The following is a 12,195-nucleotide window of genomic DNA, read 5'->3' as shown; positions in this document are numbered from 1 at the left end:
TAGCATTCTCCTAAAATAACCACTTCAGCTTAATAACATAATGGACTTCTGGGCTAGACTCACTTTGAAACACCACTACAGAGTTCAGGAGCCACTTGATAAAGCAGCTATGTGAATATTTCAGAAGGCACTTTGGATTTACACATAGATGTCAGTATCTCAAACTATTAGAGTGTTACAGAGGACCAGTGAAAAAAGGATTAATAATACAGACATGATGACCTCCTGAAGAGTATGTTCATTTATGCATCTACCATGAAAACATGTTTTTTATTCTTTTGTTGCATGGAAGAGACTTATTCAAGCAGCATTTATGTAACTGAATACAAGAGATGTAGGACCCTAGTCTAGTCTCTTGCTGGGTCATGCCACGTCTTCCTTTTAGAATCAGGATTTCTTTCTTTTAACAGAGCCGTACTATAAGGCCTCCCTTCTTATTTATGTCCTCTTCTGACTAGTAGCTGTGACCTTTTGTCTCATAGAGTCGTCTCCTAAAAATCCTCAAACTCACTCTTTTCATAGTAAAAGAGCTCTTTATGTTCAGTCCTTCATCTTACTCTGAGCTACATGGTCACCTGAAACTGGAGTGTCTTATTAGTTTGAAAGATTTTAAGACCAGAATTGCGATAATTTGTAGACAACAACAAAAAAGACAAATGGGCACTGGAGTAGTTCAGATGGTACAACAGGTGCACATGTCTATCATTCTCATCGCCTGTCTCTCTTCAGCTGTCCCTTCAAAAAGGAGTCAAAAGACCCCAAAAATAATCTTTAAAAATATGAGAAAAATGGTCCATCAGCAACCCTTTGTCCTCGGGGAAGAAGAGATTATGACTAGCTAAAAACAAATCTTAAATAAAAGAAAATGATGAAAAGTTGCACTTTCAAGCATGGGTCCATATCCTTCTCTGAGCTACATATAAGATGTGGAAGAAGGAACATAACCATAATTGGCATCTCAATTATACAGATGGCAATACAATTAAAGAAATATAAACATCCATGGCAGTTGGATGCATTCCAATGCCTGTCTTAACAGCATTAACAATTGATAGGTCGACTGTTGCTGAGTAGGTAGAGTCAGTCGTCTCTCATTCAGAAAGTTTTGGGTTCGATCCCATGCTCCTGCAGTCACATGCTGATGTGTCCTTGGGCAAGGAGCAGCTGTTGCATGTGGAAATTGCAGGTTAGATATGATTTTACCCTATAGTTGATATCCTGAAATTCAAAATCTAAATAGCAAAGCTACATCTTGTGGCATTATTAATGTAATGTTAAGGCTCAAAACATTTCTATAAACATATCTCATCAGCTGAGGATAGATAATACAAGCTAAGGAAAGAGAAGACTTTCCAGCTGAAATAAAATGTATGATTTGGAGAAGGCTTATGATCATGAGAAGAGGCCAAGAGTAGAGCCACTGCTCCTTCGCATCCAAAGAAGCCAGTTGAGGTGGTTCAGGCATCTGATTAGGATGCCTCCTGGACGCGCCCCTTTGGGGGTATTCTGGGTGCACTCAGCTGAGAAGAGACCTCGCAGAAGACCCAGAATAGCACATTCAGGATTATATATCCTGTCTGGTCTGGGAACGCCTCGAGATCCCCCAGCAGGAGTTAGAAAGTGTCTGGGTTGACTTGCTCAACCTATTACCACCACTACCCGGCCTCGGGTAAGCAGAGGAAGATGGATGGAGGGATGGATGGATGGATGGAGGGATGGACGGACGGGCGGACGGATGGATGGGTTATCCTTATGAATGGATGCTTATGTACTGATTTCTGTCACCAGTATGAATTTCTGGGCACACAGTAGCTGAGATTGCAAAGGCTCAAACTGCCTGTGACGTCACATGCATACCCTCTATTACAGTGATCCTCAAATGGCAGCCGGCGGGCCACTTCCTGCCCACCAGCAGGTGTCATCTGGCCCACGAGACATTCGGGAATAAAGATGAAAATTTTTAAAAATATATTAATTTTTAATTTTACTCTCTTAGGTGTTTAAAATACAAATTTTCACCCATTTATCATGATCTTTCTATAATTATAGCAAGGAAAGGTTGTAATACTATGCAATAAATGAGTTAGATATGGTACGTTGAACTCTCTTTAGAGCAAGGAGGCGCATCCTAAAGGGACAAACGGCAGACTGCTTCATCACCTCAACTCTGCAAACATGCTGCCCAAAAAGAGGCTGATACAGACTGCATGACTTTTAAGACTGAAGAAGTATTTATTGTCTAATCTAATATTGATTATTTTGTTGAAGATGAAGAATTTAATCACCGTGTGCAGCTGCACAGACTCTAATTGAGTCCAACCCTTCCCACACCTCTGATAGGTTTTCTGTATCTCAGGCCTTATGAATGTCAGAGGTTTTTGCCTTGTAAACCAAACTTCTCTCCCTGTGGGGGATTAAAACAGCTGCTCTCAGGACAGCAAACGCTTTCCCTGCATAATTGTCCGTCAGCTCAAAATGCAGACATCGTATCTCGCTTTGGTGATTCAGTTCAATGTCAGCCTGATTTAGTCCCTCATTATAAAGAATCTGTAATGCCAAACTAATATCAAATACATCTATTTCCATACAATTTAATTTTATGTCAACAAGACGTGCAATTATGGTCTTGATCATTAACGTTTAAACGGGACACAGTTTATAAATCCTACACGTATTTAACTCCAGGTCTTGTCAAAAAATAGTAAAAATTACCGTCATAATAATAAAACAAATATATATATATATGAACATCCAAGAAATCATGTCTGGTCCTAGGCTTTCTGTCCTTGAAAAACATTGGCCCCCAGGAAAAACTAACTAAGGAACCCTGCTCTATTGTCACTCAGTTGATGGTGTAAATGGTTGTAATGGTTTTTTTCTTCCTCCTTCTTCTTGCAGACCAACTACAATCCTTCCACTGCCTAATGTATGAGACTGTTCTCAGGCACAGAAATATGTTATTAATGTGAAAGCAGACCGGCAGGGGGAGAGGGGAGCAGGAGCATTGCACCAGGGTGTGGTAGAAACAATCACGCCTAATGTGAAAGCACTCAAAAACTAAAGAAGACTAAATCATACAGCGCTCCAAAAACGAACACTGACAGAATAAAGGCTCATTTGCCAAGTGAATGCATGTCTATCCTTCTCAAGCTGCTGTCTTGACCATTCTTCGATCTGAATGGAAACACTCCTGGTTGAATAAAGGTAAATAGCAACACCTTTCTAAAAACATCATTGTACAAAGAATCAGTATAGTATTATTCTATTACGAAACTGGCAATTATATCTATTGCTTTGCATGGGTTTTACACTTTGTATGCCAGCCGGGTTTCCTTTCTCAGCTACATAAGGCCCTGTTTTACCTCGCTGTGACATGTTTCACTTTTCACTCCACGTACCACTTGTCAAACTACTTGACAAGTGACTCAGTGTGTGGGCACTGTCTACTAATAGAATTATGCTGTGACAGGTAAGAGAGCAGCTTCATGGATACGAAGTATGCTCAGAGCACCGAGCTTGAGATGAACATGAAAGTGTCTTCTTGACTTTGCTATCTGCAGCATATGGCTTTTTGAATCACATTCTCAAACATAGCCATGCATGAAACAATGCATCCATCTAAACCAGTGCTTTTCGTTCTTCCTGACACGTCATCTGTGTGGTTCTGAAGCTCGTGGGACGCCACGGCGCCGTACAGATGGCCGATGTCACTCTTCGCCAGCTTTCAGGCAGAAAGTTAGCACTTTACTTGTTGTTCCAGACCAGTGGGTGTGGTGACTGTTGCACCCTGCTCAGCCATCTGAGAAGGATTACTGGACACGTTTGGATGGATACAAAATACCACCACTGAGATACCATGCCTCCTTTTCATTGTTGAATGTTTTCCTATTGTGTTAACCCTTGGAGATCCAATGGCTATTTCGCCATTTTGTTAATTTTCTTTTGACAAAACAAACCACCCAGAAAATGTATACCATGCTTAATTTTGGGCTAATCTTTTTCGGCACTACCACAGCTTCATAAAATGAAAACTATATTTTTTCAAGTTTAATTTACTGTATTCGATATAGGGCCTCCAAGAAACACAACACCCCATTTTAAAAAGCATGGTCCACTTTCCCCTATGTGTTAATTTGTATTTCAAATTAAAATGATCGTGTTTCCTGTTTTACTTGGCCTATTGACATCAAACAAAAACTGAAAGAAAGCTTAAAGATCATGCTTTCCACATTATTGATTGCAATGCAAAAAGTGGCTTTGTTTTCATACTGCCATGTGACAAAAGTAGCACATGATGAAATCACACCAGCATGATCATGGAACCTTGACAGCTACGAGAATTGCTCATTTATCCAGCCCTGTCCTCCTTAGTTATTGGCACAAGGTTAGGCTGGACATACATTTGACAATTTCAAATCTAACTGACATTCAAACTGGGGCAATAATGGACTTGAGGACAGGGATTCGATCAAGGATTCTCAACTGGTCTCGCATCGGGCACCGCCAAAACCTCCTTTTAAGAGGAAGTGGGACGTAAATGTCTAGTGGGATTATGCATGGTTGGAAAGCATAAAGCTTTTTATCTTACTGTCTCCTGTGACAATGTGGGTTATTTGAGAGATTTTGAGAAATTAAGACAGTAGAATAGGACAATCAACCTTTTATCAAATGTTATTGACATATATGAAAATAAGTTAAATTTACTCTCTATCATGGCAAAACAGAGTTATAATAAATTGTATCAACAGATGTGTACTTAGGGCTTCCAACATTTAAGCCATTCTTTTAGGCATACACTCATGACCCACTGTCTTAACAATCTGCTTTTAGGTTTGAACCACCAAGTCCAGAACCACTGCACTAGATGATAATTCTACCCACACAAGATCTCAAACAAACTTGGATCACATACAATCAGGGCCACCCCTGGCCAAAGTGAGGCCCTAAGCAGACTCTGAAATGAGCCCCCCCAACACTGCCCCCCCCCACCCCCTTCAGCCTGAGTTAGTTGCATATAAAAGATGCAGATCTTAGTTGTTATTAAATAATCATCGAGGATAACATACCAAAAACTACCAGTGACCTGTGTCTTTCAGCAAAACTAACTTTATCTGAGAAAAAGTAAAAAAAAAAATGATTATTGCTTTTAATGATCATGTTCTTTGTTGCAATAATAAAGATGATATTTTAAATAGCTATCTGTCTTAAAGAAAAGATAATCATTGTGGGTTAATTATTTATGGTTATTTATGTAAGCCAGCTTAAAATGAGGAAAAGAACGTGGGAGGAAAGTGGATTTAGGCAGGCATCCTTGTGCAAAGAGTACCAACACTACTAACGAACCATTACCCTTTTGGAGGGATAAGAGGCGTGACAGTGGACTAGTATAGTGTGATCAAACACTGTTATCTACCTGTGATGCAGTCCTACTCATATCATTGATAAATGCCACTAAACCCAATCAGGTAATCACAAAGTGTGTAATTAGTTAGACTGATTTTATTCATCCTTCATTGTGAGTAAGATAACTTTGGTTAGTTACAGATCAAGCAATTTAATATGACCAGAAACAGAATAATTCTTTGTAACTGTTGATTTGTTGAATTGCCAGTGTGGTCATCCAGAGAGTTTAATCCACAGAAGGCAGTTTTAATTTTTAACCTTCTGTGAAGGAAACAGGATGAAAATACTACCATGTGGATTGAGCTGCTCTTGCAGACGACCCAAGGACACCTTCTAACCATGCTGATGTAATCAGATCAAGGTCAACATTTCCCTGTGACTCACTGAAAAGACTTGGCCTGGGTTAAACTTTGTGGAAGTAGACCAGCAATGGTTACTATGAGAGGGAGCTTTCTGACTGGTACAAAGGAAAGTCTTTAAACAAGACAATGCTCATTAAACATGTATTAGCAGTGAAAACAGTGTTTTTGTAGGGCCTACAGCTTTGCAGTAGTATGAAAAGCTTATAACCAGAGGTATTTTTCAGTGAGGAAGCATGACAGCCGCCCTTAAGAGTTATCAAGTCCACGTCTTAAATACACCATAATTAAAACCTAGTTGCCCTGATTAATGAGGCTTAACGGCTACCTGTGCTGCCACTGCCCTGTCACTCCGCCCAGGCAATTTGCTGTAAGAAGGCAGGGTTAGCCGATAACTGTCTCCCTACTCCCTGAACTGTATCTGCAGGGCTGGACAGCACTGCTTCATTTCTACCTAAAGAGTGAGTGCTGCATTTTTGTGTGTTTACATGTGGGTTTGTTGGGGTTGCTCAAAGGTCCTGAGGGAGGCTGGTGAAATACAAGAGAAATATGTGGGAAGTGGTGAAGAGAGGAAAGTGAGAAATGAGAAGTGATAGCAGGAAAAGGAGAAGGAGGCTGCTATTAGATGGAATTGTGATGTTAATGCTCTTGCTTATTAATAATTTGGTGAGAAATCACTCTCAGTACCCTCACTTATGAAATCCTGGCACACCCACATGCTTTTCCCGCTGTGTGAGTGGGTGTCTGTGCATGTGTTTGGACCTTTCTGTTGTGTGGTTGTCAGTCTATCGAGAGCCAGAGGACATATGCTGGTCAGCCAGCTGCCCTCCCTACTGTCTCATCATTTTCTCTCTTTCTCCCTGTAGGGTGGCCATTACAGTGAGCCCCCTTAGGCCATGCCTCAGCTCACAAACCCACACCAACACAGAGAAGCAAACAATGACAAATGTTTCACTAACCATACAAACATGGAGGCCCGCACACATGCACACTTCCTCTCCCGCCATCCATCCAGCCCAGCTTGAGGGCCTCGGTGAGGGGGCTCCAGCCCCCGTGCAGCAGCCCCATGCTACGGCCTTGGCTACATTAGCACCCTGGCGGATGATACGGTGGCTGGGCTTGCCAACTGCCTCAAGCTAACGTCCTCCCACAAGAGCTGGCACCCTTTACCCAAGCTGGAATGGTCACAAAGTGGGAAAGAATCTAATCCGGTTTGACTCCCCCTTTTTTTTTTTTGCTGCATCTTTGCCACCATGGGGCTTATTTGGGCCACTTTTCTTCTTCAAATACAAATGAAATATGAACCATGCATGCCATATGTGCTCACTGGGAATTATTGGATTAAATGGTTGTGGTGTGCAAAGCAAAGTCAAGGCTAAGGAAAAAAAAAGTAGTGATGCAGCAGTTACAGTGCATGAAGCCAATTTAAGCCCCTTCACAGTGATAACACATGACAGCCTTATATGGTTTATGTCCTTAGTGTAAGTATATCCTGCAGCTATGCTTCCCAGTGCGGATTAACACCTAAGTCATTGCTGACTGCCTCCAATTGGAGCATTTCTTTAACAGCCATTTACTCAACACTAGAAAGGCCAGAACTCCAGACCTACTAGAAAGACCATGAGGTACGTTGTGACTGTTAATCTGCAAACTCTTCTATCTCTAATGATAGATACCCAATGCAAACAGAAGTCCATTAATCATGATGGGATGTCTTGATGAAAGGAAATAACACCACAATATACATTTTAACTGATTCATCAAGACATTATTACTCTCATGTGTCATCACATACAGCAAAGGATAATCATTCCATTTAAGTGTTTTTGCAACAGATGATTCATCTATTTATGCACCCTAAGACTCTAAGAACAAGAAAATATCAGCTGGCTGTATCTGATTTGATAATAAAACATTCTGTTTTGATCCCCTTTATATTTAAATGATAAAATACAAGTATAATAAATGAACTACTTATGGAAGTTTTTCTATTTTTCTAGATTTTGAGGGTGTAATTGTTGACTTAATTAACGGAGAGTTTGTGTGACTTTTTCACTAAATACTGCAGTGCTGTTACCACCTACTGTCATCAGTTTTACCAGTCTTCACTCTAACTGCACAGAGCCATTTGACAAGTTATTTGTGAATAAGATGTTCATACTAATGTGGAAATATTAAGTTTTACTGCATCAAAATTTCACTAGGGATGTTTTGCACTCTTGGCATTTATGTCAATTTTTGCAAGTTCTGCAGCACCCTAAAGCATTTATGTTTAATTCATAGACTGTAGAAAGAACTGGACAAAGCCTGTGTGATGTCAGCCATCTGCGTACGATAGGCAGACTCGAACTGCTCTTGAAGCCAATCCGCAGCAGCTTCCATGTTGAAATCGTTGTCTCAACCGAACTTCGGATCAATCTAAGCATGACTTCCTGTCAGCTAGCTAGCTAGCATTCTGGTTGACAGAAACGTGGCTTCTGCCTGTCAAGCTATCTGTCAATCAAATGGGACGCGCCAATCAATCCGCAGTGAGGTTTTTCCTGAATATATTCCAAATGATTGTGGTAGAAACCCCCCCCCCCAGTGAGAGCACATAAAAACACTAGCTAATGAGACACATTTGTTTTTTTTTAACGTACAGGTTTATCGTCTGATCACAGATGACTCTCAGTCTCACTCGTCTTCATGTCTTTTCATTGATGAATCCATTCAGAACTGAGTGGACTGTTTTTTTTTTTGTTTGTTTCATTGCAACTTCGTATCTATGACCCGTCCTATTTACTGAAGAATTGAATAACGTTTACATTCCTTAAGAACATTATGGGATTGAAATGGCTATTCCAGTTGTTAGTCAAGCCCTCAAGTGTTGCTAGGGGAAAGAAATTGTTATTTTAGTAAAACATTCTGATCACAAAACGTATGAAATTATAAGTTAGTGGTTCTATTAACTATTTTTGTTGGCAAGTGACCATGGTAAGCGGGTTAATGCCCTTCGAGGTGTCCTATTATCAGGGATTAATGGACTTCGCGGAGGCAAGCGGTTCAGGCCTTCGTGTTGTTGAGGATGAAATGTTTTGATGACAGCCAAAAAAGTGTTTTCTGACATGTCTCTTTTCATATCAGCTTTTCTGTCTGGCAGTGTGTTTTTCTCTGTGTGCCTGCACAGCTTTCATTCAGTCCAGGTGTGTAGTTGCTGCGTGTTGGCTGCATCTCCTTGCTGTCAGAACCATGTCTTTCATTCACTAGTCTTACCTTATTAAATCAAAAGCTTTGCTAATAGTTAAAGTTTGGAGAGCAACTTTATTAAACAAGCACATCTCCGCTTGTGGCCTTCATCAAGGTCAACAGCAGACTGCAAATGTATTCTACTGATGTGGACATATCTGCCAAAATTAGGTAAATATGGCTCTATATTTTTATTTTCCTATGAATTCTGGCCAAGAACCTCACATGGCTCACAGAAAAAAATAGGCTAGCCCTCTATTCTCTAGATTCTCTGTACGTGAGATCTGCTGATAGGGCACATGAGATGCATCGCTCATGGAAACTGAACTAAAAATCAAGCCCGGTGACATTGGCGTCACATACATAGTTTCTAACTGGATTGAGAACCATCTCCCCTTAGATTGTTATTCAAACCACCCCTTGATCAGCACCATAATGAAACTACAATAATTAATGCTTCCAAGCAACCAAGATGCAGCTGCCACTGCAGACATAAGACGTATAAATTAAAGTACAGTCAGAATGACTCACTGCAGTCGTTCTAGGTAGAAGTAATCATGTTTTCTTTGCCATTTGTGTAATCTAAAATAGAACACCCACAGTTTTAGGGAAAGTCAGGGACCAGCAGCATTATGATGTTTAATTCAGCAAAGTTAAAAAAATAGTCAGAATGTCTGCCATGGTCTCTCTAGTGTTAAAAGCACCCTACCTGCATAGGGGATTGGAGCGTCTTTGTCCAGGGCCACCAGGGGCGGATCCAGCAGTACGATGTCAGTGTTCTCAGTGATCACCCCATGGTAAGATGTCTCAATCCATGGCTTGTGTTTGTTCACTAGAGACAGAGAGAAAAGGGAGGGTTTTCAGTCATGTACCACCATAGAGCTGTTCACATGTAAAGGATGCACAGCTTCAGTTTTCCTTTTCCACCTGAAAAGCTGTCCTGAGGTAAACCTTCTCACATCAACATGCACACACCAGCATACATTCATTTTGTCCAGCTCTTGGCAACCTCCTCCAGCCTCGGTTTCTCTAAAACATCCTCATGTTGCTAATCTCCCTGGCCGCCCCCTTTCTTTCTTTTGTTCTTTTCTTCCGTCAAACATTCCCCTCAGGTTTCAAAGCACAGTGCCATGCTTGATCAATGACCACCACAGAGCTGCCAGCGGAAAACTGAATCCAAGGCCGAATCAAAACAAAGTTCATGAGCAGAGGGCCTCATTAGGAGCCATAATTGAGTAACAGCCTCCTGGGCTATGAGAAGCAGCGTGCCTACCTACTCGCCGTTTGTTTACCATCTTACAGTGACAGGGAGAAGAAAGAAAGGTGGACGAAAACAAATGAAATACTTTATTCATCCTAAGTGCTTTCAGCTGTGCAAGAAAAAGCCACAATTAACATTTTGTCAACTTGAAGTAGGTGCATTGAAAATGACACAAAGCAAGGCTGTAATTTGAGGTCCCCTGAGACACATCCCTTCAAAAAAAAAGCATAGTGTGCAATTTAATGGGGAATGAAGAGCATAAGCGATAATTACTCTCTATTCAGTGACAAAGAAAGTGGACTCTAAGTGCCAATCGAGCAATCATCGCACACCACTTCAGTTTTTTACTGAATATCAGTAAAAGCCTCTGGGGATTGCTAAAATGTGCATCAACAACGCAGACAGAAAAATGTTGTCAGAAATCATAATCAATGGTTTGGGTACTAAAATAAGACTTTGCTGCTGTTGTAGAAGAGCATTTAATTATATTTTCATCACCTGTTTACCACATATGGATTTCTCATTTCACTTCAGTTTATTCAAACAGCTCCTCATGGCAATGATTCCCTAAACAGTACCTAAACCCCAGGAGGTAAAAGCAGATTTCATCAAAGAGATATGTTGCTGGAAACAGAAACACAGACACATTAATTCTACTGAATATTGCTATATAAAAGTCTAAGTGGGTTCAGTTTTGTCAGGGTTTGGGATGGTAAACCTTGGTCTTGCTTGTGTTTCCACATCTACCACCTCCCTCTTTGTGATGGGAAATCGATCTCTTTTAAGAGATCTGTATCATTTGGGTGAGCTCAGTAATAAGAGCAGGTCCTTGGCTCCCATACATCACATTCATTTGGTACTAATTTGTTTTTTTACATAGTTAAATAAAGCAAAAATTAAAGAAAAGAAAGCTGTTCTCAAAAGGTGCCAGCTCCAGTGGTTCACATAAAAGAACTGTTTGGTAGGACAGGCTCATTTATGAATGGCACATCATGACTTTGTCGTTTACCCTACAGCAGAGGTGTCCAAACTATGGCCCAGGGACCAAAAATGGCCTGTGATCCAATTTTAATTTGCCTACATAGAAATAAGATGAAATATGGCCCATACTGAAACATGAAGCCTGTGCTTGACTGTGTTGTACTTTGTAGTTTCAGCAAAAGGCGCTATCTTGCCAATTCTGTAAACAAACATTTTGACTACAAGAATTTATCTGTCTTTGGAGACTAAATTGAGACAAAACTGTAAATCATAAACACTGGAAACCAAAATAATAGTGATATATTGCACCGATGGGTTACAGCAGCAAATGGCAGTAACAATAGTGTTCACGGGGTGGAGCCAGGGCCCAAAATCTTCACGTCCTTCTTTCTTCATGATTCTTTCCAGCTTTACAACATTTCCAGCTCTAGACACACTGGCACATCCCCACAGGATAATACTCCCATCAACGTGTTTCACTGTTAGGATGCAGCCATGTTAACAAATCCTTGCTCTGTTTTAGCAGCACTTGGGAAATATTTTTATATAAAAGGAAATTTTCATTGGAGGGCTGATAATTTCATCCTTAGCTGTAAGATATTTGAACTACAGATTGCCTCTATGCCTGGTCTTATTGTGATAGTCACATTTTAGTTGGACAATCGCAATAAGACAACTTTCTCTAAGTGCATGTAAACTACCAGCTGAGCCATAATGGCCTCTAAGTTATCCAAAGGTGAAGGATAACCAGTTAAACTGAGGTCACGGTGCCAGTAAAGTCGGTTTGCAGAATGTGGCTAATGTTAGCAGAGCTAGCATTCCACGCCTTCTGTCCTCACTGCAGAGTAAGATCCACATTCCTGATCAGAATGTAATTTCTTTGGGTATATTTGAGTGTAATCTGACACAGCCTAGGTACAACTTTATCACTATTTTGTAGATCAAAACTGCTAAACCGTTGTTTCT

General features: G+C 40.6%; 1 protein-coding gene across 1 annotated transcript in view; it reads right to left on the bottom strand.

Moving 5' to 3' along the window:
* LOC121522310 (calsyntenin-2-like) overlaps positions 1–12,195 on the bottom strand; it is a 347,129-nt gene that overhangs the window by 331,556 nt on the left and 3,378 nt on the right. The window contains exon 2 of the mRNA XM_041806529.1: positions 9,697–9,819. Within this exon, the coding sequence (XP_041662463.1) occupies positions 9,697–9,819 (123 nt within the window). The remainder of the gene's footprint in view (positions 1–9,696; positions 9,820–12,195) is intronic.

Source organism: Cheilinus undulatus, linkage group 2 (assembly GCF_018320785.1).
Source record: "Cheilinus undulatus linkage group 2, ASM1832078v1, whole genome shotgun sequence".
In the NCBI taxonomy this organism is placed as follows: domain Eukaryota; kingdom Metazoa; phylum Chordata; class Actinopteri; order Labriformes; family Labridae; genus Cheilinus; species Cheilinus undulatus.
This window is presented reverse-complemented; position numbering and strand designations above follow the sequence as displayed.